Source organism: Ischnura elegans, chromosome 3 (genome assembly GCF_921293095.1).
Source record: "Ischnura elegans chromosome 3, ioIscEleg1.1, whole genome shotgun sequence".
NCBI classification, from domain to species: Eukaryota; Metazoa; Arthropoda; class Insecta; order Odonata; family Coenagrionidae; genus Ischnura; species Ischnura elegans.
The window spans coordinates 138852365-138877937 of NC_060248.1; the positions used below are offsets into that span (position 1 = coordinate 138852365).

At 40.3% G+C, this 25573-nt stretch overlaps 1 protein-coding gene and 1 long non-coding RNA gene across 2 annotated transcripts in view; both read right to left on the reverse strand.

Annotated features, from left to right (window-relative positions):
- LOC124155312 overlaps positions 1–15185 on the reverse strand; it is a 50482-nt gene extending 35297 nt beyond the window's left edge. The window contains exons 1-2 of the mRNA XM_046529030.1: positions 14635–15185; positions 14030–14215 (exon numbers count right to left, since the gene is read on the reverse strand). Of these exons, the coding sequence (XP_046384986.1) occupies positions 14030–14215; positions 14635–14734 (286 nt within the window). The 5' untranslated portion in view covers positions 14735–15185. The remainder of the gene's footprint in view (positions 1–14029; positions 14216–14634) is intronic.
- A 1467-nt stretch (positions 15186–16652) lies between these two features.
- LOC124156639 overlaps positions 16653–25573 on the reverse strand; it is a 68302-nt gene continuing 59381 nt past the window's right edge. Inside the window, exons 4-5 of the long non-coding RNA XR_006864369.1 lie at positions 17216–17297; positions 16653–16922 (exon numbers count right to left, since the gene is read on the reverse strand). This is a non-coding gene — a long non-coding RNA (uncharacterized LOC124156639). The remainder of the gene's footprint in view (positions 16923–17215; positions 17298–25573) is intronic.

Below are 25573 nucleotides of genomic sequence, written 5' to 3' on the forward strand. Positions count from 1 at the left end.
TGTCTGATTTATGCGGTTTCTTCCACCAATGCACACTTATGGATCCATCTTGATTTCTAATTGTCAACATATCAAGGAATGGAAGTGTGTTATTATTTTCAAATTCTATTGTGAATTGTAATTTAGGATGGAAGCAATTGAAATAATTTAAAATTGTGTTCTCGTGTATATCAATGGGTAATGCTAGATATTAGTCATCAACAAATTTGTAAATGAAGGGAATATTAAATGGTAATTTAGCGATAATATTGTCTAGGAGGTGATTCATGGTTAGGTCAGCTAATATGGTCGCCACTGGGGAACCCATAGGTACTCCATCATTCATTCGATATTGACGATCATTATACTGCAAATAGCCTTGATTAACAGCAATATAAAATAATTCAGTAAATTCTTCTTTGTTTAGAAGTGTATGATTGGATATTACTTCCCAATTATCTATCACAATGTTGTTTAATAAATCTAGTGGTATGTTCGTAAATAATGATTTTACATCAAGTGAGCATATTATATAATTTAGGGGAATTCTTTTTTGTTTAATTTTATTGAAAAAATGGAAGGAGTCTTTAATGTTTTATTTGTCTGAGGATAGATGTGTAAGAATTTTTGCAATAAATTTGGCGCATTCATGTGTAGGACTATTTACAAAACTTACCACCGGTCTTAGAGTTATATTTGGTTTATGATCTTTCACTAAACCATACAGTTTAGGTGGAGTGCCATTGTTTTTTATTAGTGTGCATTTCGTTTTAAAATCTATTTTCTTTTCTTTAAAAAGCTTTTTAACAAAAGTATTCACTTTAGCTTGAAGTGAAGTGGTAAAGTTTTTCTTTTTGGGAATTTCCGTATAGATATCATTATCATCAAGTAATTCTTTAATTTTTTTATCATAATTATGTTTATACATTATTACTGTGTTGTTAGATTTATCAGTTTTAAGAACAATTATATCAGGATTATTTTTTTAAAAAATCTTAGTTTTATGAAGTATATTGAGTAAATTTGATGATTTTGAATGCTGTATTTGTCTTTGAATATAGTTAGTTATAATGTTAGCGCATTGTGCCCTAGTTTTGTTTTTAATGGATGAATTTTTTAAATCAAATATAATGTTGTCAATGTCTGCTAATAGTTGTACCATCGGAAAGTCTTTCATTGTGTAGGGGAGAGCAAATTTAGGACCTAAGCTAAGGAAATTAGCTATATTACTTGGAACGGTGATGTCTGTTAAATTTTTTAGCCACATGGTATTATCATTTTTCAAAACATTACCAATTAATTCATTAAATTTTTTGATATGCCTTTGTTTTACAAGATTAAAAAACTGCTCAAAAAACTTTTGTTGATAACAAAAAAATGTTTCACAATCTTGTTTAGGAATCAATAAAGATAGTGATTCTTTTTTTACATTCAGCTCTTTCAAAATGTTTTGTAATTCCCAATTACAGATTCTAATCTCGGTGAGTAAAATGGATCTTTTAAATTTGTAAATAAGTTTTTCAACATCGTTAGAGAAAGGGTGATTTGAGCTTATTAGTGAATGAGTACATTTTACATTGTTAATAATATGAGTAGGGGAAACCTTAGATATTTTACATTTGAGTAAAAAAATACTCGTATTCTTTTTGCTCGCTAAACATTTTGTAAGTTTGGAAATTTCATTAACCATTTGTAATGCTTTCCTACCATATTTAATTCGAAACTGGGAGTAAAAACCTTTCACATATGTTGTGGATCCACTTGAGTTGTCAATTAAATTATTAAATTCCATTTCTGATGTTCCAAAAAATCCGTTCTATGACTTGTACAATGTTTTCACTTCTGTTATTTATTCTTATTTTCTTCGATGAATGAGATGAGGGTGAATATTGAATGCTGAATATATATCCTCCTTGTTTTCTTCAATGAATAAAGTTTCTTCTCCTGACCTTCCTTATTATAACAACAATGTAATGTTTATGCTCTTGGAGTATAGATTATGATAAATTAAACTTACATTTGGCCAACGTTTCGGAGATTTATTCTCCTTCCTCAGGGTTCTTAATTATAGGCCAGTTTGGCCAGTGGCTTTCGTGATACTATACCTCGGACTAAGACACACCACAGAAAAATAATGTCACTCCACTTACAAAATGAAGAAAACTTTAAAAAAAGTTCAATTACCGGTTTGACAAAATTGGTTCCTGTAGAGATAGACTGCAAGTACCTACGCGGAATAGGAACATATCTATAAAACTTTTTTTTTTCGCTATGAAAATTGTTTTTAAATAATTGTCGAATCTGCAGTTTTTCTCTTTCGGCACCTCTTTTTGAGAGAATTGTTTATATGAGTGGGTGAGAAGCCAAGGGGTACAAGTGATTTCTGTTTTCTATACAGAATTAAGAATGGAAAGCAAACGAGATCAATGAGATACTTGGAAGAGAATTTGATTTTCTACCCGTTGTCAGCGCAGAGCAGAGACTCACTCGTATCCCTTGGCAACCAAGTTTTGCTGTATTTCTTCTAACAATTAACTTTACTAAACTCTGTTATGAGCAAAAAATCCCTTGTACCCCTTGGGTTCTCACCTCCTCATATATGATAGAAAAAATTAAATATAAACGACATTGAGTCTTATTCGATTACAAATTACTGTCTATTTCGTATTTATGGTAGCAATAAAGATCCATAATAAGTTTTAATTTAATCCACAGTCAGACTAACATTTCTTATCACCTGGTGCATAATTTATCGGTTTGGTTGATATTACCTGGTATGAAATGTACCATTTTTGACTTTAAACCAGACATTTTGTACGTTTCCTGAATAACAGTAGGTTAATCCCAACTTTTCCCTGTCCTAATATCAAGAAGCGGAATATATCTTGGACCGAGATTCATGAGAGAAAAGCAAATAACTGAGTGAAAAATATTTTCTTGGAAAGTCAGTTTCCGATCTGACACAGACGGGTTTCCGCAGAATTGAACGGCAAGCACGTAAGTAAAAGTGATATTATACCCCTGACACATTTGCTTTAGAGCGGTCGCAGTTGTTTTTACACAGTTGCCAACTTTGCATTTTTTATTCTTTTGCTATTACACCACCTTTTAGATAAAATAATACCTGATATAATTTTTGATAATCTTACTGTCAATAGTCCACTGCTAAGTCAGTCAACTTGAACGCGCAAACCAAACTTCAAATCATAATTTCAAAGTGTTAACGAGTGACCCCATTCCAAATACCCGCACATAAATGTCCTAAATACCACTCTCCTTGTATCATCCCTCCCATGATACCAATTTTATGTCTAGAAACCTGGATACGCACGCAGGCTATCAAGAAGACCGATTCGATACGTGCCCAAGCGTGGAGCGAATGAAAAAAATCGCATTTGAAAATTAAGGAAAAAAACCATTACCTTACGCCTGCAATGTAACGAAATTTCAATGAAATCCTCAAAGTCATTTTGAAAAGAAGCACTTCAACAGACAAAATTGGTTTTGTGCTCTTGCAAGATGTGCATTTCTTGAATTGGGAACAACACGCAACCTTGATTGTAAAAAAATAACTCAAAAATGGATATCTCTCCATTGTGTCTATTCAAAACTCATTAGCAGAGAATAAAATTTTACAGAACACTAAATATGAATTTTTATTTTAAAGCATTCACGGTTTCGTAAATTACCCCAGCCAAAGATCGTCTGCCATCTTGACAAATGAACCAAGGGGTCATGGGAATTCTCGAATGGCCTTGGACGAGTCGTAACCTTCAATCCATTGACGAAGCGCCGAGATGGCTGGCAAAAGAACATCATCCGCCTCCACCTTATTTTTGGGAACGTGGAAGAAAATGACGGATAATGACAAAAATATTTTTCTTTCAAAGAATGCCGCGGCTTCACATTACTTCAAAATAGTAGCCGTCTTGTAGCGCCACTGAAATTAAGTGATATTAGGGAAAAGAACCTGGAGTGAGAAAATACGGAAAACCATAAATTTTTGTGTTAACTCCAAAGATAGACTTTTAAGTCAAAAAAGAGTATAAGACGATTTATATACCGATTTTTAAATTCATAAAGTAAATACCTCTATACATAGTGCTCGGGAAAAAAGTTACAATACTTAGAGAGGCGGTAGTACCCAACAAAGCGAGAAAAAAAGCCAAATAAACCCCTTGGTTCAGAAGCGCATACTTTCGTAGATATGTTCGTATGGGCTGAATATGTTCAATCCGGAAACGCATACACACCACAAGCTGCAATACACTTGGGATACGTTCAACCTTAAGGTGCGTTTAGACTGTGTAATATGCTATATTACACACATTACATACAACATGTTTTACAAAAAATTTACAAATCCGTGTAGCATATTACATGTAACATTGTGTTATAACACGATATTATGTTTTATAACACAATGTTACATGTAATATTTGTAACTTTTTCGTCAAACATTTTGCATGTAACTTGTTTTATGTAACATGTTGCTTAGTGCAAACGCACCTATACGTCCATGCAGAGGAGGTGCACATGGCGGCAATGCAGGACTTTGGCGTGACGAATCACGCACTCTCTCAAATACAAATAGTTCTCGTCGTAAATTTTAGCATGCATTCAAGATGCGGTCTGTGGTTTTGGCGCGGACGTAATTTGCCATCTCTGTTCTTCAGACAGAATAGAAGACCTCTTGATCATGGCCCTTGTCTCCCGCTCTGCTTTGGCCATGGGGTTCTTTTGTAGTTTGTTGTAAAGGGTGTCGGACAGAAGTTCTTCTACCTTTGAGTTGTATTTCTCCTTCTACGATGCAACGGTCCTTCGTCAACCTTACCAGCATCATACTCGACGACGCCACTACTACAGTGCTAGCCAAAGGACTAAACTTTGCCATAACGCCACGAGACATACCAAGGGAAAGATTCATCACTGAAGTGGAGTCTGGTATCCGGAAACTACCAATACCTGTGGCCGACGAAATCAGGGAGGACGTAGCGCGAGTTCTGCGCAGAGCTAAACCACCGAAGCCGAATATTACGTTGAAAGAAAGGGCCACTCTCAATGCCCTTCGAGAGAACAAAAACATCGTGATCATGCCTGCGGACAAAGGAAATGCCACTGTTCTCTTGGAGAAGGAGAAATACAACTCAAAGGTAGAAGAACTTCTGTCCGACACCATTTACAACAAACTACAAAAGAACCCCATGGCCAAAGCAGAGCGGGAGACAAGGGTCATGATCAAGAGGTCTTCTATTCCGTCTGAAGAACAGAGATGGCTAATTACGTCCGCACCCAAACCACCGAGGTCATACGGCTTACCAAAATTACACAAGGAGGGTGTACCACTGAGGCCCATTGTAAGCCAAATTGACGCTCCAACCTATCGACTCGCCAAATACCTAGCCCAAACTCTACAGGATTGCGTGGGAAACACCTCTTCATATGTAAAGAACTCAGCCCATTTCGTGAATATGATAAAAGGCATCACCATCGAGAGAGAAGACATCATGGTGAGCTTCGATGTAGTGTCGCTGTTTACGAACGTGCCCAATGAAGATTCCGTGGAAATTGTGAAAAAGCTGACTAACTCAGGAATTCCCAAGGACTTACCCAAGCTTTTGGAGCACTGCCTGAGGAACAACTTCTTCCTGTGGAATGACAACTATATTATGAACAATCAGACGGAGCAGCAATGGGTTAGCCCCTTTCCCCTGTGTTGGCCAACCTCTTTATGGAAAAGTTTGAGGAGGAGGCCGTGAATACATACCACAAGCAACCAAAGCTTTGGCTTCGGTATGTTGATGACACGTTCATCGTATGACCACACGGTGCAGAGGAATTGGACAAATTTTTGATATATCTCAACAACCAACACCGGAGGATCCGCTTCACAATGGAAAAGGAATGCGAAGGCATGTTGCCCTTCTTGGACGTGATGATTAAGAGGAAGGACGACGGCAGTCTTGGACATGCGGTGCATAGAAAGGAAACGCACACGGACCGATACCTGAATGCAGCATCACACCACCATCCCGCCCTGAGGGCCTCGGTGGTAACCTCTCCACTCAACAGAGCCCTCACCATTTCCGACGCCGAATCATTAGATTCAGAGAAGCCTGACCAAATCACTAATCAGGAATGGCTACGACCGGAAAATGGTCCTCAAAAGGGCCGCTAAGGTCAAAAAGATGCACTCACGACCATCTGAAGAACGCCAGGCCACAGAGGAGGAGGAATTGACCAAACCTGCAGCAAGGCTCACAATTCCATTCATAGCAGGAGTGTCAGAATGTATTGCTAGGATACTAAGGAAGCATGACGTGGTCACAAGGTTCAATTGCGTGACCAAAATACAAAACATTGTACCTGGACCTAAAGATCGTAATCCGCAGGCACTATGCGAAGGCGTGTACACAGTGTCATGCTCCTGCGGAAAGTCATATGTTGGCGAAACATGCCGAGGAATGGCGACAAGGATGAAGGAGCATGTGACAGCTACCAATAAAAAACAACTGCACTTGTCAGCCATTGCAGAGTATGTTTGGAGTGAGTCCGGCCATAACATTGAATTCGAAAAAGCGAAGATAGTGGCAAAAGAGTGTCGCTATTACCCAAGGCAAATCAGGGAAGCAATTGAAATTCACAAAACACAAAATATTAACAGGGACAGCGGTTACCCAATCAGCAACGTTTGGAAGAGAGTTCTGACCAATCAGCGCACAGGAGGAGATCGGCCAGTGCTATATAAGATGGCAAAAAATGAAAACTTCTCACCTTTGACCTGAAGACGGAAGCAGTATGGCTTCCGAAACTGTAGTCAACTATAAACGACAGACGCGGCTGGAGAACCCGGAAAACAGCAGTCATCGTGAACAACGCCGCGGAAACCTACGCACGAATTTCATGCACCTTTCTTGAATCGGATACACCGCGTTACCTTGATTGTCAAAAAATAGCTTAAAAAATCTTTCCATAGGGTCTCTTCCGAACTCATCTGCAAAGTTCAACATGAACATCCGCAAAATCTGTGTCCATTCTAGGGATCGAAAAGAAAATTGCAATATTGCCGAGGGGAAAATCTTTTTCCCCTCAGCAATATTGCAACCCACACTTCATCCGTCCTGTTGACTCATGCACCCCTACGTTACTTACGCATCCCTCCCATCCTCCCAGCTAAATTATATCGAGGGGATCACGAAATATTTATGATACATTTCCCCCGTATAAATTCGCAATCAATATATTTCAAACCTCGCAGCTGATCACAAGGGGCGTGTGGGGATGGCCGACCTTGAAGGGCAGCGCGTGACGTGACACACGCTCAGCGGAAAAACAAAGTGCCACTGTGACAAGCAGTGAGTAAAGGAAACGCCTGATCACATTACAGCTCTTCTTTTGAAATCCGATCCTTGGACGCGGACGGGGGTGAGTTAAAACCGTTAAGGTCGCGCCATTTATTTACCGAAGGCCGCACGGTTGTCATGGAGATCATCCCGCCTCTCATCCCGTAAGTCAGCGCTGGGGGAGGGTGAGGTGGAGAGATGCTAGGATACGTTTTGCCTAGGATTCTCAAAGAAATGTTCGATTTGGAATAAGATCAGGCGTCGAGGCGTCTTAATGACTATTTTTCCTATTTTTCTATAACTCGTGTTTTTTTGGAGGTCTTACATCCGCCCACTCCTTAAAAATGGTGGAAAAATCACGCATTTAAATATTTACCTATTACGCGTGCCTCTAGTCATTAAAGGGATATTGATACCTTACACTGCCAAATAAGTCACAGCCTACAAATTACGATTTTTGAAAGTTCTTAATCCTTGTTCCTTCGTTTTCCTGTTATATTTACGCATTATACTTCCATACCAATTTCTTTACAGCTATACCTATTTTTTCTTGTATCATCAGATTTTTCTACGTTTCCTAGTTGATGTATCTATTGAGCTTTTATGTGAGCGAATTTCTTCTAACCTTTCAATTGTTTTTAATTGAAGGATGATGCCCAAACCATAATTAATGCATATTCTATTCTACATTCAAATAATTTGGATTATCACCTCCACTAAAACTCATCAATTATTTCCTATTCTCACCCACTATGTCGATTCAATAAATCTAGGGAACCCAAATAATCTTTCTCGTGTTTACCTGGCTTTTCATATTTCAGCCCATATGGCCGACCCCGGTGGAGGCGCAGTAAATTTCACGCCGGCCAAACAAGAGGTCGCGGGCTCGAATCCCGCCTCAGTAGGTTCCCCCATCCAGGGAATAGTTTTTCATGTATGCTACATTGTTAAATTTGCTAAAAACCTCGATATGAAATGGCCAAATTGAGCTGTATTCGATGGTTTAGGAATAAAATAAAAATAAAACATAGAACCAAATAATTTAATAGGTTCTTTAAGGTAGTCCTTGAATTAGTATCATTAGTCAACTCTTTGAAATCGTATCTGATTAGTCACGCCATGATTGCCGCAAACCTCGGCGCCGTTCAGCATTTCCCGCACGAGTGTGGGGGACAGTTCATGCACAGAATTACTAAATATTTGGATCAAAATCCGTTAAGGCTTGAATATATCGGTATCAGAAGTCACTTACGAAACATTACGCATAGTACTTTGAAACGATAATTTCCTATTTGGTTCGTGTGATCCTCAGAAATTCTCAATGAAGGAGATGACGTCTTCCCCTTGGTCTAAGATGAATGACTCTTCATTACAACGATTAAGGTTTATTCTAAAGCCTCTCTCACGCATTGATAGGAACTCAAAATTAAGAATTCATTTAATACATCGAATTCACTTCCTACGTTACAAAAAAAAACTCTTCCGTCAACAAATTAAAACTCATAACACCATAGTATGAATGTCCATCCCGAGTATTCACATAATAACAGTTTAAAAAGTTCCCATAGGCGCTGATGTTTCTATGCAATGCTTCAATTTAGGAAATTGTTTTTTTTTGGGAAGCAAGAAAAACTTATTATTACTATCATGCATTACGACTGGGTGAGCAAACTGGTTTTCTTCATGTATGCTTCCTATACTGGAGCATTAAATTTTCCAAACTTTGGCGGAAGGTAACGACATCATTATGCATCTCCGAAACTTGATACACAGGCATTACTATTCATATCAAGTGACCGAGAAGAATAATAATCAAATTAACATTTATAACGTTATTTTTATCCTTGAAACTATCGTAAAGGTGTCTTCATAATCCCTAGAATGAGAAGAATTACGATTTAAAGGAGCTCCCTCCCCTTGTTTATGAACTTGTGCGGCAGGTATATACTGGTGAATCATAGAAATTGTCATAATAGCATGACGCCGTTGTACCGATCTGACACGTAAATGGCTTTTCCAGCTCGCATCGATACAAGCTCTTTCTAAAAAAAGCGATGATATTTATAAGATCCTTGCTAACGTTCTCCCGAAAAAAATATATACCAGCTCTCACGAAAATTCTCTGGCCCGTAAAAAACCTGACTAATGACAGCCATTTTCATCGTGGCAGCTCCGCTGAAATAAGGTAGCGACCTTTGACCACCACTGCGTAGCTAATCAGCCATCGTCCGGCATGGGCCACTCCTGATGGAGGGATAACGACAGCACGAATCTTGACGAAAATAAAGTTTGAAGATTAACCTTTTCCCTACCGTACACGTATATATACGTGTGGACGTTTCCTGACCCGGGAGACCACGGACGTATATATACGTGTGAGAGCTTCCCGGTCAAGAAAACGAAACCCGTATATATACGTCTCCCCCTTTCAGGACGGTCGTGGGTTTGGGTCTCCTTTGTCTCGGGACCCAACGCTTCGGGGTTTAGGATTAACCCTCCGAATCCGGGAGCAGGTACCCGGACCCTTCGTCTTTTATAACCCCTCTCAGCGGTAAGGGACAGCGGTCATACAATTGTTTATAGAGTCAATTTTCGAAATAAATATTTGTTCATTTCTCAAGAAATATAAACTAAGAATTGAATTGTTTGTCTTTTGAGCCACGTTTAGAATTTTTAAACGAAATTCTACGACAAATATTAACTTATATCTCGAGTTATGTATACACTTCAATATGGAAATTGTTGCTGCGTTAAATGCTTTGATAATGGCCTTAGAACTTCGTTTAAAATTTGACAATGCTCAGATAAAAATGAGGAATTATATTCTATGTCTGTAATTTACGTGCAAGCAACAATTATTCATTTGCTAAATACATATAAGCAATACATAAGTTGACCGCGAACCAATGCCGCAGGTATGGTCGTAAACCCGGAAAGGAGGGAGCACAACTACTCTCGGAGTCCGAGATAATGCGGAGTCCCACCGTGGAGGGGTCGAAAAAGGTTCAGCGAGACCCTTCTTAACGAATGCCCTCCAAAAATGCTCCGTACCACGAGAAAGAAGTCTCTTGGGGCTCGGTACAGCAGTCAAGCTAAGACGAAAACTCCGCGGTCTCGAAAGGGTTAAAAAAGGAACACCTTTGACCTTGGCAGTCTTTTTATCAAGTGCCTCGGCTTAGAGCCCTTCCCAGGAAAACCGGAAACTCTCATAATTTCCTTTTCCATTCCCTTTTCTGAGTTTTCTTTTTTCATGCATATCATCTCTCACGGAAATATAATAGAGCCTCATGAAATTTTGAATGAATTCCTATGCTACACCACAACGTGCTAGACGAGAGTGATGATAGGACGCACCGCTAGATAAACGACGGAATTTTCGGCATAGTGATGAAACTTGTTAATATCTTTAAGTGGCGTTAGTTTTTCTTTCCTCGCGTCAGTGGCGTATCTAGGAATTTCGATCCGATGGGGATTCCAGAACAAGGAGGATATTTTGAGGAAAAGAGAGTAGGGGAGACCGGGGCACATTTTCGCATGGTGCACGTTTTTGAATTGGCTTTGCCTCCTAAACTCTCCGCTCTAGCGCATTACCAATCATACTCGAATGATGCGCATATGCATCGACGGCAGTTTTGTAAGTTACAAGGACAGGGACGCAAGTGTTGTGGAGGAGTGTCACCTTATGTTGATTTTTACTCATGTGAGTAACTTTTTCTGCCCTTCTTTAAACTAAAAACAAACCTATTCCGTTTCAGTTGTGCCTTGTTTTAATAATATATTTCGATTGAGCATTAACTTCTGTGTTTCACGATATAGGTATTGAACAAGGAATTATTTATTATCACCATTTTCGGTTGGTTTCCAGTAAAATAATGGCGACGGGGCAGGTTTTCGAATACGAGGCGGGGCAAGTTTTCGCCATCGAAAACGTGCCCTTTGAATCATTTGGTGTTTACTGACACCGACTTCATGCCAATTTATTTCACGGATAGGCTTTACTAAACTGGGATCAATGTTGAAAACTTTTCCACTGAATCTAATTTGAATCAGTTAACTGAAAACATCCCTACAACTAATGCTGCTTCTTGTACATCGCCAGAGGATGTCAGGCCGTTTGAAAAAGCTCGACCCAGAAAGAAAACCAGGTATTGGTGAAAAAAAAATCGGCTATTTAAGAATAAGTTAAAATGTAACAGGAACAAGCTAAACAGAAAAGGCAAAAGCTGCAGCAAGGAAAAAAGAAACAGAAAAAGGTGAACAAAGAGACAATGAAGAACGATGAAAAAATGGCGAAGTCAGTAAATAAAAATCTATTTCAAAGTCATTCCAGTGATGAAGATGAGACCGACTGTACGTGCATTTACTGCTTGGAAAAATGTAGTGGCAGAAAAATCTAGCGAGCAGTGGGTCAAATGCACTCGCTGCAAAAAATGGGCACACAATTCTTGCATCAAAGGGGAATCATCAATTTTTGTTTGCTTTAACTATGAGAGTGACAATGATTATGAGTTTTGCTGAACTTTCTTAATGCATATGTGTTAAACATACAGTTCATTCCTAACATGTGTGTTCTTATTTTCCATTCAGTCATATTTAAGTCTATGCGAAAACTTGCCCCAGTATAACTTATGTGAATACAAGCCTCGGTCACGGGGCACGTTTTCGCACGTGACTTACATCTTTGTCTTTATATTTTTACTAACAAGTATATATATTTCATTTATTACAATAATTTCTAACTGTAGGTGATTAACTACTAACTGTTATGGCACGCCTTTGGTAATTGCAAATATGCAGGGGAACAAAATAAAAAAATGCAAAAGCCTGCCCCGGTCTCCCCTACCTACTAAGCAGAAAGTTTAAACTAATTTTAACATTTTATACAAAAAAAACTCCATTTGCTAAAGAGATATGTGGCAAATTCACGATTTTTCAAATTTTCATTTTCTTTTATGACGGATAATAATTGTGTTCTTATATTTTGGGGGGGTCCGGACTCCCCGGACCTCCCCTGGCTACGCCACTGCCCCGCGTTACCTGATGTCTGCTCCGTGTGAATTCGTTTTGTGTAGTTTACGAAATCTCACCCGGGGAAATTCGGGGGAACTGTAACGTGTAAAATGGCTAAGAGTAAGAACGCTAATAGCAGCGTCGGAAAAAATAAAACTTAAAATGGAATATGTCCTGGATCCAAATCAGACGCATATGAATAAAATTTTGTATTATTGGCAACCACACTTTATTTATTTTTTTTAATTGTATTCCCAAACCACCGAATACAGCTCACCTAGGCCATGTTATATCGGGGTATTCGACAAATCTAACAATTAAACGTACACGAACAACCATGCCCTGAATAGGGGAAACTTACACACGCGGGACTCGAACGTAAGACCTTATGTTCGGCAGTCGTGGACAATACCCGACCGCCACCGATGCCGGCACTTCAGGAGTCCATTTATTTTTCAATGAAAATGGCAATTGCACCGAGTATTATCACACTTATCTGTATCAAAAAATTTTTTCCTTAATTTTCTCTAACACCATTAATGATAAAATACTGCTAAGAGTATAGATCAAATGTATACGATGCAATAAGGCTGTTATCTAACGTTTCAGTTTATTTAAAAATATCATCAGGGCTCAGAACTGTTCAATCACTTCGATTCCCAATTGGGGATACAGCAGCCCACTGAAAGGGCGTAGCGTCGACGTAGCCAACATAAGAAGAAACTAAATGCCGGGCACCGGCACACTTGATGGAAAATTCCTTCCTCGTAACACTTTTCTAACCACATTGTCTTGCGACGGTACACATTAATAATAAGAAAATACATAATATAACCAATCCAACTAATATAACCAGCTAATTTAGGAATATCAAGTTCCCGAAGGCGAGGAATTTTCTTAATTGCTAAATTCGAGCGTGAAAGCGTGTGATATGGCGTCAGTCGCACAGTTGATGCTTGTCTATTTTCACGCCGAGGTACGGTAAGACCTCTACAGGAGTTGAAACAAATTTGATTATGATTTTCTGCTGTTTAGGCTGATGCCAATGTCATCTTCCAGGAATTTCACTATATCAAACACTAAGGTCCTTGCAGTATGCTGGTCGCAGGTGAAGACAATTAACCAGTCGTCTAAGTAAGGTACGAAGACAGTCTGGAACCAGGAATATACTTCGTGGCCACCGCTCGCGCCCACCGCTGCATGGTAGCAGGAGCAAGACAGTGGCCCATAGAAAGCCTTGTAAAACCGAAGTATTTATCATTGCACGCATTTCCATAAAACCGCCCGTGGCCTGCACGAAAAGAGCGCTGGTAAAATGCGTCTTAGAGGTCGAGCTCGCAGACAAAGGCGTTTAACTGAATTATGCTGACCGCCTGGGTGGCGTATTTCAGGCGGGATTTTGGCCTATAATAAAATTCGGTCCATGGACTCAAGTCGTGAATTGAACGGCAACCACCAGAGGACTTAGGGATTAAATTTGCTTTAAACCCACACTTCGGTATTTCACGTATCAAAATTCTGCGGGACACCATTGATTCTAGAACTGAAATTAACTCTTCTGAGGGCGTTGATCTTAAGAAAACAAAGAGTATTTGTGGGTTTTGGGATGTTTGCACCGGACAATACCAAATAAAGCACTGATTCATCGCCATTTGGGTATATCTTCACCCTGGGTAAATTTCGAATTCAACACTCACCGCCAACTGTTGTTACGGAGTGCGAGCCAGTAGCTCCTCCAGCGGAAGGGTGTCTGGTCCGTCGACAGGAGCTACGTATCCGAATCCGGGTCCCCGGAAACGGTGTCCTCCGGGGCGTCAACGTGATAAGGGTCCACGGGTGATCCACTGCGCTGAGTTGAGAATGAAGCAGTGTCCTCGTCGTCACTGTTGTATATGAGAAATCACGAATTAGAGACGAATTATATTTAGAGTTAGCATTTTTTAAGTCAGTGGTCGTAGGCCTGTTCTTCATTATACACAGATTGACTGTTACACAATAATGTTTCATAATTTCTTTGCTACCTTATTATGTTCCTAGATATATTTTTAAGCCATAACTATGTATACATGCTTATAACGTGTACAAAATCAATTTCATATTCGTAATATAATATAATAAAATATCCCCCCCTTATTACTGGACATAAGGAACAATTACTGTCTAATTTTCACAAAAATTCCAAGTTCTCGGAAAAATATAAGTTTTCTTTATATTTCAATATCATGTACAGAATATGTGACGTCGAAAACTGTTATACTCCAAAATTCAAACAAATTACATGAAATTAAATAATTATCATCACCTTTGAAGCATTTGGCCCCAACGTGTGGTGGTCCTACGGCACAACTTGGCATGCAGGGCTGGGAAGGAGACCAGAGGAGTGGTCTCCGATATAAGCTCATGTTGTTACAGAGGAATGCCGTGGCTGGACCTTGGGCCAGGGTCTGGAACTACGGTTGCAGCGCTGGCAGCGGCTAGAGGTGTCTGACCATCCCCAGGGCCCTGGACTCAGTAATGGGATCAAGGGGGATAGGGAGCATGGAGGGTGGCTCTTCCGACGTAGGCGGTTGGACTCGCGTGTTGAGCAGGCTGGATGGAAAGGAGGACATGTGAGGTCCCGATGGGGATGTCTTGGGGACAAAGGTCGGAGAAGGCGACTCTTGTCATGGTGAGCGAGAGCGGCTTCGACAAATCCTGTGCTACCTTTACGACCCATGGTGGCTGAGAGTGTATTAGCCGCAAGTGCTGAAGACACGAGCGTATGCTCAGAGCGAAATGACGTTCCCTCCCGTGCTAGCTTTCTGGACCATTGTGGCTGCGAGCGTATTACCCGCTAGTGGTAAAGACGCGAGCTTGCTGCGAGCGTATCAGCCGCTGGTGCTGAAGACGCGAGCGTATGGTCAGTGTGAAATGACGTCCCCTCCCGTGCTAGCTTTCTGGACCATTGTGGCTGCGAGCGTATTACCCGCTAGTGGTAAAGACGCGAGCTTGCTGCGAGCGTATCAGCCGCTGGTGCTGAAGACGCGAGCGTATGGTCAGTGTGAAATGACGTCCCGTCCCGTGCTAGCTTTCTGGACCATTGTGGCTGCGAGCGTATTACCCGCTAGTGGTAAAGACGCGAGCTTGCTGCGAGCGTATCAGCCGCTGGTACTGAAGACGCGAGCGTATGGTCAGTGTGAAATGACGTCCCCTCCCGTGCTAGCTTTCTGGACCATTGTGGCTGCGAGCGTATTACCCGCTAGTGGTAAAGACGCGAGCTTGCTGCGAGCGTATCAGCCGCTGGTGCTGAAGACGCGAGCGTATGGTCAGTGTGAAATGACGTCCCGTCCCGTGCTAGCTTTCTGGACCATTGTGGCTGCGAGCGTATTACCCGCTAGTGGTAAAGACGCGAGCTTGCTGCGAGCGTATCAGCCGCTGGTGCTGAAGACGCGAGCGTATGGTCAGTGTGAAATGACGTCCCCTCCCGTGCTAGCTTTCTGGACCATTGTGGCTGCGAGCGTATTACCCGCTAGTGGTAAAGACGCGAGCTTGCTGCGAGCGTATCAGCCGCTTGTGCTGAAGACGCGAGCGTTTGGTCAGTGTGGAATGACGTCCCCTCCCGTTATAGCTTTCTGGACCATTGTGGCTGCGAGCGTATTACCCGCTAGTGGTAAAGACGCGAGCTTGCTGCGAGCGTTAAAGCCGCTGGTGCTGAAGACGCGAGCGTATTGTCAGTGTGAAATGACGTCCCCTCCCGTGCTAGCTTTCTGGACCATTGTGGCTGCGAGCGTATTACCCGCTAGTGGTAAAGACGCGAGCTTGCTGCGAGCGTATCAGCCGCTGGTGCTGAAGACGCGAGCGTATGGTCAGTGTGAAATGACGTCCCGTCCCGTGCTAGCTTTCTGGACCATTGTGGCTGCGAGCGTATTACCCGCTAGTGGTAAAGACGCGAGCTTGCTGCGAGCGTATCAGCCGCTGGTGCTGAAGACGCGAGCGTATGATCAGTGTGAAATGACGTCCCCTCCCGTGCTAGCTTTCTGGACCATTGTGGCTGCGAACGTATTACCCGCTAGTGGTAAAGACGCGAGCATGCTGCGAGCGTATCAGCCGCTGGTGCTGAAGACGCGAGCGTATGGTCAACGTGAAATGACGTCCCCTCCCGTGCTAGCTTTCTGGACCATTGTGGCTGCGAACGTATTACCCGCTAGTGGTAAAGACGCGAGCTTGCTGCGAGCGTATCAGCCGCTGGTGCTGAAGACGCGAGCGTATGATCAGTGTGAAATGACGTCCCCTCCCGTGCTAGCTTTCTGGACCATTGTGGCTGCGAGCGTATTACCCGCTAGTGGTAAAGACGCGAGCTTGCTGCGAGCGTATCAGCCGCTGGTGCTGAAGACGCGAGCGTATGGTCAGTGTGAATTTACGTCCCCTCCCGTGCCAGCTCTCTGGACCTTAGTGGTTGCGAGCGTATTACCCGCTAGAGCTAAAGGAAGGGGAAGGATATTAGGATTTTTGGATAGAATGAAAGGTAGTTGGTCTTATTGTGCATTGAAGAGGCATGCGCATGATGTACGGGGAGGATCCATGATTCCTTCTTAATCACTCCATGGAAACCTACATTAATCGGTAGAATATTTTAATAATAGTGAAAGTTAGTTAACACAGAATACAGTCTTCCGGAAGGATTTTTTACAGGTATCAAATATCATTTTCAGGCAGTGTTTACAAGTATCAATTCTCCTATAAAACATTAACATACAAGTTCCTATTCTACCCACATGCAGCATAATAGTTTTGACTCTGTCTAAGACCTAGATATTTATGAGGTAGAACACGAGATTTAGTGATCTTTGATTATGATTTGGTGTATTCTCAATTTATATGCGTAAAGCACTGATAATACTTACCGCTCGCGGTCTAGAGGCAAATCTTTTTTTAGTACCCTTGTTGAAGATATCTTGATTGTAGTCACTATGAATATTAAGCCACCTGTATCAAGAGAAAAGTATGATATATTAATAATATTCACATTCTTTTTTCCGCTTTCTAAATTGCATAATGCATATTGCGTACATTAAATTAGCAAAAAGGTGAAAAAGATTGAAAAGGACAATAAAGTTTTTTCCTATATTTTTATTGCCTTAATGGAAAGATTCCTTTCCCTTGGGCTACAACCTTGTCGCGGTGGAAAGGCTCCAAGAACCAAAAAATACCCTTATCCCCCTCACTTAGGGTATTTACTTGCTCTTCATCATCCGAGTCTTCGTCGGATTGATCTATATTTCCGATTACCTCCTCCTCCTCTAGAATATCCTCGAGAGGGCACGGTGGCGTATAAAGCGCGCCAATCTTCGAAAACCAAGGATTTCAGTATTGTGCGTACATTCTTGTCTGGAATGGCCTCGTGTATTCTTACAATGTAGTTTTGACTGTCGATAGTGCGAGTTTTCAAAGGTCTAGGTAATGAAGGTAATTTAAATATAGATCGGCAAGAGGAACTACGTCAACGTCAAGGCGTACAAAGTATGCTGCGCGACCGGCCGTGTATATCATCCTTTGCTATTCTTGAATGGCCTCGCTTATTCTTACAATGTCATTTTTGCTGTCAAAAGTGCGAGTTTTTAAAGCAAAAAGTATTGCAGCAATTGTTTTTAGATTGGCAAGGGAACCCGACCACCGGGGCGTATACATTACGCCGCACAACCAGCCTCGTATCAACAGTGTGCCTTTAAATTTTTATTACCTATAAATGCACAAGCTTGAACTAATTTCTACAAATAAAGATAAATTTCAACAAAAATCAAGTATTATCGTATAAATGCATACATCGTGGACAGAGTACGCCACGCTCCCGGTCGTGTAAAAATATCAGGCATGCCCGCTCGAGGGTTAAATGCCTTTAGTAAGAAATTGAGAACATGGACGAAATACAATATAAAATAAAATTGTAATGTCACGATAAATTGAAAAGAAGTTAGATACTGTGCTCACTAGAATAAAGAGAACATGGACGTAATGTAATATAAAATAAAACGGTAATGTCACGAATTGGTAATGGCAAATTGAAAAAAAGCTACAAACAGTGCTCACCTGAATATGCCTTGAAGGAACGGAATAAAATGTAATTTTCGAAAACTATTCTCACCAACACGAAGGCACAAGTGGTACTATGGAACTGGCGTCGGAAGAGAATGAACACAATAAAACCCTATTGTAGGGGAAGGCGACGAAACGGAATCGTTACGGGACGCGAATGCGCGTCCATAGGCTTCCTGGCAAAACACTCCGGACGCGTATTCGCGTCCGCCGGCTTGAATGTGTTAAAAGACCAACGCCCGTTAAAATGACAGGTGAGGCGTTTCTATTTCACTTGTAATGGTAACGCGAGCTTTTTATCAAGAAATCACTGCATTGCTTTACGACTTGCCATTTTGATGTTGCAATATGATGACTTTCTTAGACAAACGTAACTTCCTCCATGACTGTCAGCACGAATTCCAAAAGGTAGATCATGCGAACCACAGATAGCGTTCTTCCTTCGCGACGTTATAAAATCTGGCGACGTTTTTTTCTATATTTTAAGAAAGCTCTCGAGACTGTACCTCACATAAACTTTCATACAAATTACAGCCATTCGGATTAAACGAAACAGTTTTAAACTGGATAGGATACTTTCTCAGTGATCGTAAAAAGAAGTATTTCTTGACGGTATTACCTCTGACGTTGTATATGTTACATTTGATGTTCCACGAGAAAGCGTAAAAGGGCCCCTGTTGTTCATTACATACATTAATGATCTCGTTCCCGTATTAGATTTAAAATACGTTTATTTGCTGACGACGCGGTCATTTATCGCGAAATTAGTGATCACTCTGACAATGAAATTCTATTATCTGACCTAAACTACGTTCAATAATGGAGCCCGGAGTGGGGATTGGAACTTAATATGAGCAAATGCATGGCGGTACATGTCTTCCGGAATTTTCCCAATTCTAACCATGTTTATGCAGTGGATGGTATTAAAATAAAGGCAACAGACGAAGTGAAATACCTGAGAGTTACGATAACCTCGAACCTCACATGGGGAACGCATGAAAAGAATATTTGCGGCATAGCCCTGAAGAAATTAGGATTCGTGAAGCGTATTGTGGGAATATTTTCGCATGAAAAAGCAAAAGAAAGTTGCGATTTCGTACTCGTCCGACTGCATCTTGAATATGCAGCGAGCGTATGGGATCAGAATGGATTGAATCAGGATGCAGAAAGACTTAATCCGCGAACTGAATAAAATACAAAGGAAGACTGTACGTATCGTCAAAAACTGTAAGGGGCGTACAGACAGTGTTACCCAAATTTTATGCGAATGAGGCTGGGAGCCGCTGGAGACTCGGAGGCTGCGCGATAGCCTTAGATAGCTTGAACAATTGCGAATGGATATCTTTAAGGGCGACATGGGGAACATAATATTAGAGCCACACTATATTTCCAGGTGCGACAGAAGCGATAAATTAAGCGAAATGTTTTGCTGAACGGATAGATATGGTAATTCGAGTTTCCCCCGAACCATGAAGGACTTAAATAAACGCTAGTCCAAACTTCTTTAGAGTTCTTCATTTTTTGCAGCTGTAAAAAACTGGTGTCCTAACACCCCCTGCCACACGCCTTTTAGGCGGCTTACGGGGTATTATGTAGATGTAGTTGTAGATGAAGTATTGCGGGTTCGAACAAAAATTACCATTGTATCACTGCATCCAGGTAACCATTACCCTGACCATTCCAGTGTTAAGAAATCTGTCACGGTCTCCGCCGCGATTTCTGTGCATGCCCACCAGCTGAGGGAAAATTTTAGTTACAGGGACTCTTCGCGATCCGACTTGCGTCCGAAAAAACAGGCTCTGGCGTCCCGCAGACCTCTGACCCCCTACTCCCCCTCCTCGCCTCCCCTCCCGGGAGCCCTCCCAACCCGGCGACGTGCGCAGTCTGAACAACCAAGGGGGCAACAGAACTGTAATATATCGTTTAGAAAACCTCTTGTTTTGATTTTCTGGAGCCCCAGAGGTCCAACGGCCTATCCAACATAGAGGCGCTGGTGTAGCCTGTTTTTCTGGGCAGTCTGCTGGGCAGTAATAAACTGGGGGCTGCCATATTGAATCTCGTTGTAAACAAAGGTGGTATTGAGGCTTATTGATAGATATTAGTGTTAACTGCAGACTTTTTATTGCTGACATTGTCCCTTACGATTTTGGAAGTTGCTTGAAGAAGGCTACGAGACTCAATGATCTTGACTATTGCTAAATTGCGTGGGTATGAAATGTATTTGGAGATGAAAATGTGAGTAATTCTGTTTCCTCCATTATTCCATTTTGATTTCAACCTGTGATTAGCTAACTTTTTCTCATGTTTTCAAAATTTCATGGTGTCTTGTATTCCTTATATTTCAATGTATTTTTCATTGTACTTGCAGTACTCGTAGTGTTCAAACTACTCATTTATCGCTACTGCTTCGCTTTGGTTTGTTTAACCTTACCATTTTGTTGGTTATGTATGTAATTTGCTATTTCAACTCTGTCCTTCCAACTGTTTAATTGTCATTAATTGAGCATTATTCATTAAGTGTTCTACGATATTTATATTCTTAAAACTTTAATGTCTTTTATTTTGAAGTAAGAACCTATATACTACATTGTTGTAAAATATTCTTCGCTTTTCTCGTTTTCCACATTTGGAATGCTTTCTTTCGTATGAGTGATGGTTATTAACTTATAAGAACCTTTCATTTTAAGACTACTCTGCCAAGATATGTTGTATATCTTAATGGGTACTCATCATGAACAACTTTATACGAAATAATGTCCTTTCATAATTAAATAATTATCTTCCATGAAATGATATCCAAACTTGCATACTTATTTCTAGTGAAGTGTTGTTATTGTCTATGGTTTCAGAATTAGCATTATATTCCCTGTACCAGAGCTATTGCGAGATACATCTACCTCAAAGAAAATTGGGTCACCCTCATTGTCTATAACTATCGTGTGTTTACTTAAGTAATGGAATCTTACTCCTATTACGCAAAGACTGCTCATATCTCATTGCAACGTACTGCTGTCATTGATATTTGTTGCTTGTGAATCTCATGTGCTTGTAAAATTGTTAACTTCCACAGATTTCATCTATAGAATGCCATATTTAAATTGTTATTGTTGTATTTCTTTTACCAGTTATTGTATCAATAAATACCAACGTCCACTGAACTAAGTTTCCATGATCATTATTCTTACCAACCACCAGATCGTCAGTTGACCTTGTACATTAATCTTATATTATGGTTACTAGTTAAGTAACCTGGGGAAGTTCATCGGGATGATTTTCCTACATTCATTTCTTTTAAGTTTCTCGCAATTGCAGTAGCATTATTAAACCTGAACAGCATGCCCTATCGTGACGCGTAAAAAAAGTTTGAAACGCGCTGAGATGGGCATTCAAACTTCGTGGCAGCCTTGGACCACTGGCATAGATGGCACTGATGTATCAAAACCTATACACATTATCCTTAGGGGTTTGTCGCCCCCTTGGTTTGAACAGACACGCTCCGACGCAGTCCTCTCCGCCATGCCTCCCACTTCGCCCGCATCGGGTCCCATTTTAGTGCAGCCAGCTGTTTCTCTCTCGATGGCGTACATCGCCATATGGCTGCAGAGTGGATTTTGTCTTCCTCTCCCAAGTTTATGGGTGAAAGCAGCAGAATATTTATTTTGAAATGACAGGAGTTATATTTTTGTTTTGTTTTATTTTATCTTACAAAGTGTGGTAAGATGAAGAGTAAATGTTTTCGCGGAGTGTGACCTGAGTGAGCGTGTTTTAACTTTGAGGAAACTTCATGATTGGAGGCATATTTGTGAATTGGGGAAACTCCTTACTATTCCCAGAATGTTGGTGAATTTATATTAAATCCTGGTGAAAATAAAACTTGTATCTGTTATACTTCATCTCGTCATAAAAGGTGGTGACTTATCTTCCTTGGTGGTGCATCTAATGCATGCACCTGGCGCTCTATTAATAAAAATATAAATATAAATTGTCTACCTCTCAACCAAGGTTTTGGGGAACCGCCCCATCTCTACCTACGTTCACCAGGTCTGGGCTATGCCTAGGTAACATACAAGTTCAATTCAGTAACTCGCATAACTTGTCATTGTGGGATTTTGCGTCGATAATACTCATCTATACGCATTTTAATTTAGAGTATTAAGCTATTTTATAGAATACTTTTAAGGGGACATCGCTTGAGTTAAACGAGCGATACGCCGCACAGTGGTCTGAGATGCCCTTTTCGGCGGACAAAAGTCGATTTTTCGATTGCATTCAAACCATCCAAAAATGCTAAATATGTGAAGCTAAAACATCATTCCATTGTAAATAGATCTTTATATCTTCCTTTACTGCCCATTTTTCGAATTACAGGAGTGATTTTTAGCGAAAGTTTTTGAGTGTAATTTCTCAAATTTTTGACGGCTTTTTAACTTGATAAATACCATAACCAATTGCCATTTTTTTGTTTTCTTTTGAGTTTATTTCAGCAAACTCACCTTTTTTATGATCCATAAACCTAATTATTAATGTTATGAAAGCGTCCGGGGTGTCAGGATAGCGCGCTATAATATCATATGCAAATATTTTTTTTAATTATGCACAGTTAGAGATATAAAAAAAACCACGCTCTACCACTGTGTTCTCATGTAATAGTATGCAAAGAAAATACTATCCTTGAAGCAATTTAGAAAGAATTATCTACCTTTAGTTGCCTTTTTTAAATTTATAAGCCGAAATGTGTTACAGAGACGCCTGGCTATCCTAACGCCATGGCGCGCTATCTCTCGGCAAGTCGCTTTCGCTGATAAAATCCTCCGTTTTGAGTCTCTCTATCAGACGCAATTGGTTCATTTATTAGCATTATCAGCACCAATTTTATCCATGCCTAAACACTACATGATTCAGTGACCATATCAGGAACAATATAGCCCATTTGACACGGCTTAAACTAACAATTCGGCTGCCACTAGGCTTCTTCCAGTGTGCGACAACTCCAGCTATTGTTAAGATTCCTCTAATTGTTCAGTGAAAATTGAATACTTATTTTCTATGAACCAGTCTTCGGATATGGCACTCGTGAAGGAATATTTTTTTCAATTTACGAGAGAAGTGGGCCGAGAAGGACAGCGTTCGTTACAAGCATCTATATGAGTACATTTTAAGGTAGGTGAAAGTGATTTAATTCCGAGGTGCAACATACTAAGGTGATTCATTAACCCATAGTTGGCGTATCATATCATTTTTGTGTCTTATTCTAAGGCCACAAGGAAGGTCGAACGTGAAAGATGACAGGAAGCTAAGAATTCAAAACTGGCTGATTTCTTTCATTACTCGGGCGACACTGAGATGGTAAAAGAGCCGTAGAACAATAAACGTGTTTTTGCAGAACAAAAATAAGTGGGTTAATTCAGATATTGATTTTTTTGGCGGGAAAAAATCAAGCCCCAGATAACGAGCTCGGAAACTTCTCAACCCTCTACCTCGGGTAAGTTCAATGTTATCGATGGCATATATTATAGCATTTACGTAAATGAGAGTATTACCTATCAAATGATTGATTTTATTTAGGTGTGTAGTCCATTCAGTCGTCCGTGTTAGAATTTTGAAACGTTGCGCGAGCGATCAAAGCGGAGGAGAACCACGGAATTGCTCGACACTTAGACCATATAAGAACTAGACCCGCCATTCCCCACCCCTACCAATATCTCGCCGTGTGGCCAACATCTCCCCTCCGCTCCCTTCCTTCCCCACCCACTTTTAAAGCGACGTGACGTCGCGGTTGGGACGCTCATCGTCGTAGCGCATGGCTACGAATGGGGATTCACTGTATCACTGCGGTATTCTGACAATTTTCTTCGCGATTTTTCAATTAGAAGTACTAATATTTATTGCGTTATGTACAAGAAGTATTCTCTCAGCCATGGTTGGATTGGTGAACTTACAATTAATGAACAGTGGCATTTTTCGGCATTGGCAGCGACGAAAAAATATTGTGGCAGTAAAATGAAGACAAAGCCCTTTGTAAACTTCCGCAGATTTTTTTCTTATCTCGTTAGCGATCTAGCATCATTCGGAACATCGTTATAAAAACATGAAATCTTGCACAAAAATTGTAAACGGGTGGAATTTTATATAGGAAAAGGGTCATGGTGTAAAGAATTTGCCGGTAGTCCACGAAGTAACGCGGCAACGCCTTCGCATATAGTAATTTTTAAACGGTCAATTATGCGATGCAAATTAAACTGCGCGCTAGCGCTACTAAAAAGGGATGTCAACAAGTCAGAATTCATATTATTTAGGTAAGTAATTTAGTTATTTCATAAATGCATAATTTTTTACTTAGCAGACATCTCTCGTGTTATTTATATTTTGCGATGGTGGAAAAAGGTCTAGCGCCGGCATTGCAAGTGACACCTACGATTTACATACGCTACGGAAAATTCTGGGAATAAATAATACCTATTAACATATTTATAATTAGAAAGAAAGAGAGGATTGGATTAAAATAATTTTAGAGATAAATTTGCTTTAAAAAATCAATTATATATATTCATTGAATAACTTAATAAATAAATTCTTGTAATTTTGTACGTATGTATTTTTTTAAACTCTTTATGACATGATTTTATTTTTTAGATTTTTGTCATAATGCGTAACAAAAGAGGATGCAAATTCAAAGATCATTTAAGAAGTGAATCTCATTTCATTAAAAAAATCCAGGAGCGATTACTTTGTCTAATGTGTGAAATGTACGGGTAATTTTCTATTTTTCACGGCAGTAGGAATGATATTTCGAAGCACTTGGAGACGCAAGAGCATAAAAGATATTTAAATACTTCTGCATCTTCCTCCAAAATACAGAAATTTATAATAAAAACGAAGAAAAGAAACTTGCATCAGCAGAAGGATGTCTTTCCATGCCATTTTTCAGAGTCATTCCTTCAGATCTAAGGCCTGTACATCACAAGTTATCAAAACGGTTTTGCTGCGCACATGATAAACAACGCCGTTCAAACAGCTGCTGTTTTGTTGCCCGCAGGTGAGTAAAATATTTTCATTAAAATATATTTCTATTTCTACATTACACTGTGCGTCTTCAAATGCTGAAAGAATTTTGTGAAACTGCGGAAGTCGCATGTATAAGAAAATACTTGGTTACTGTAAAACGCGCT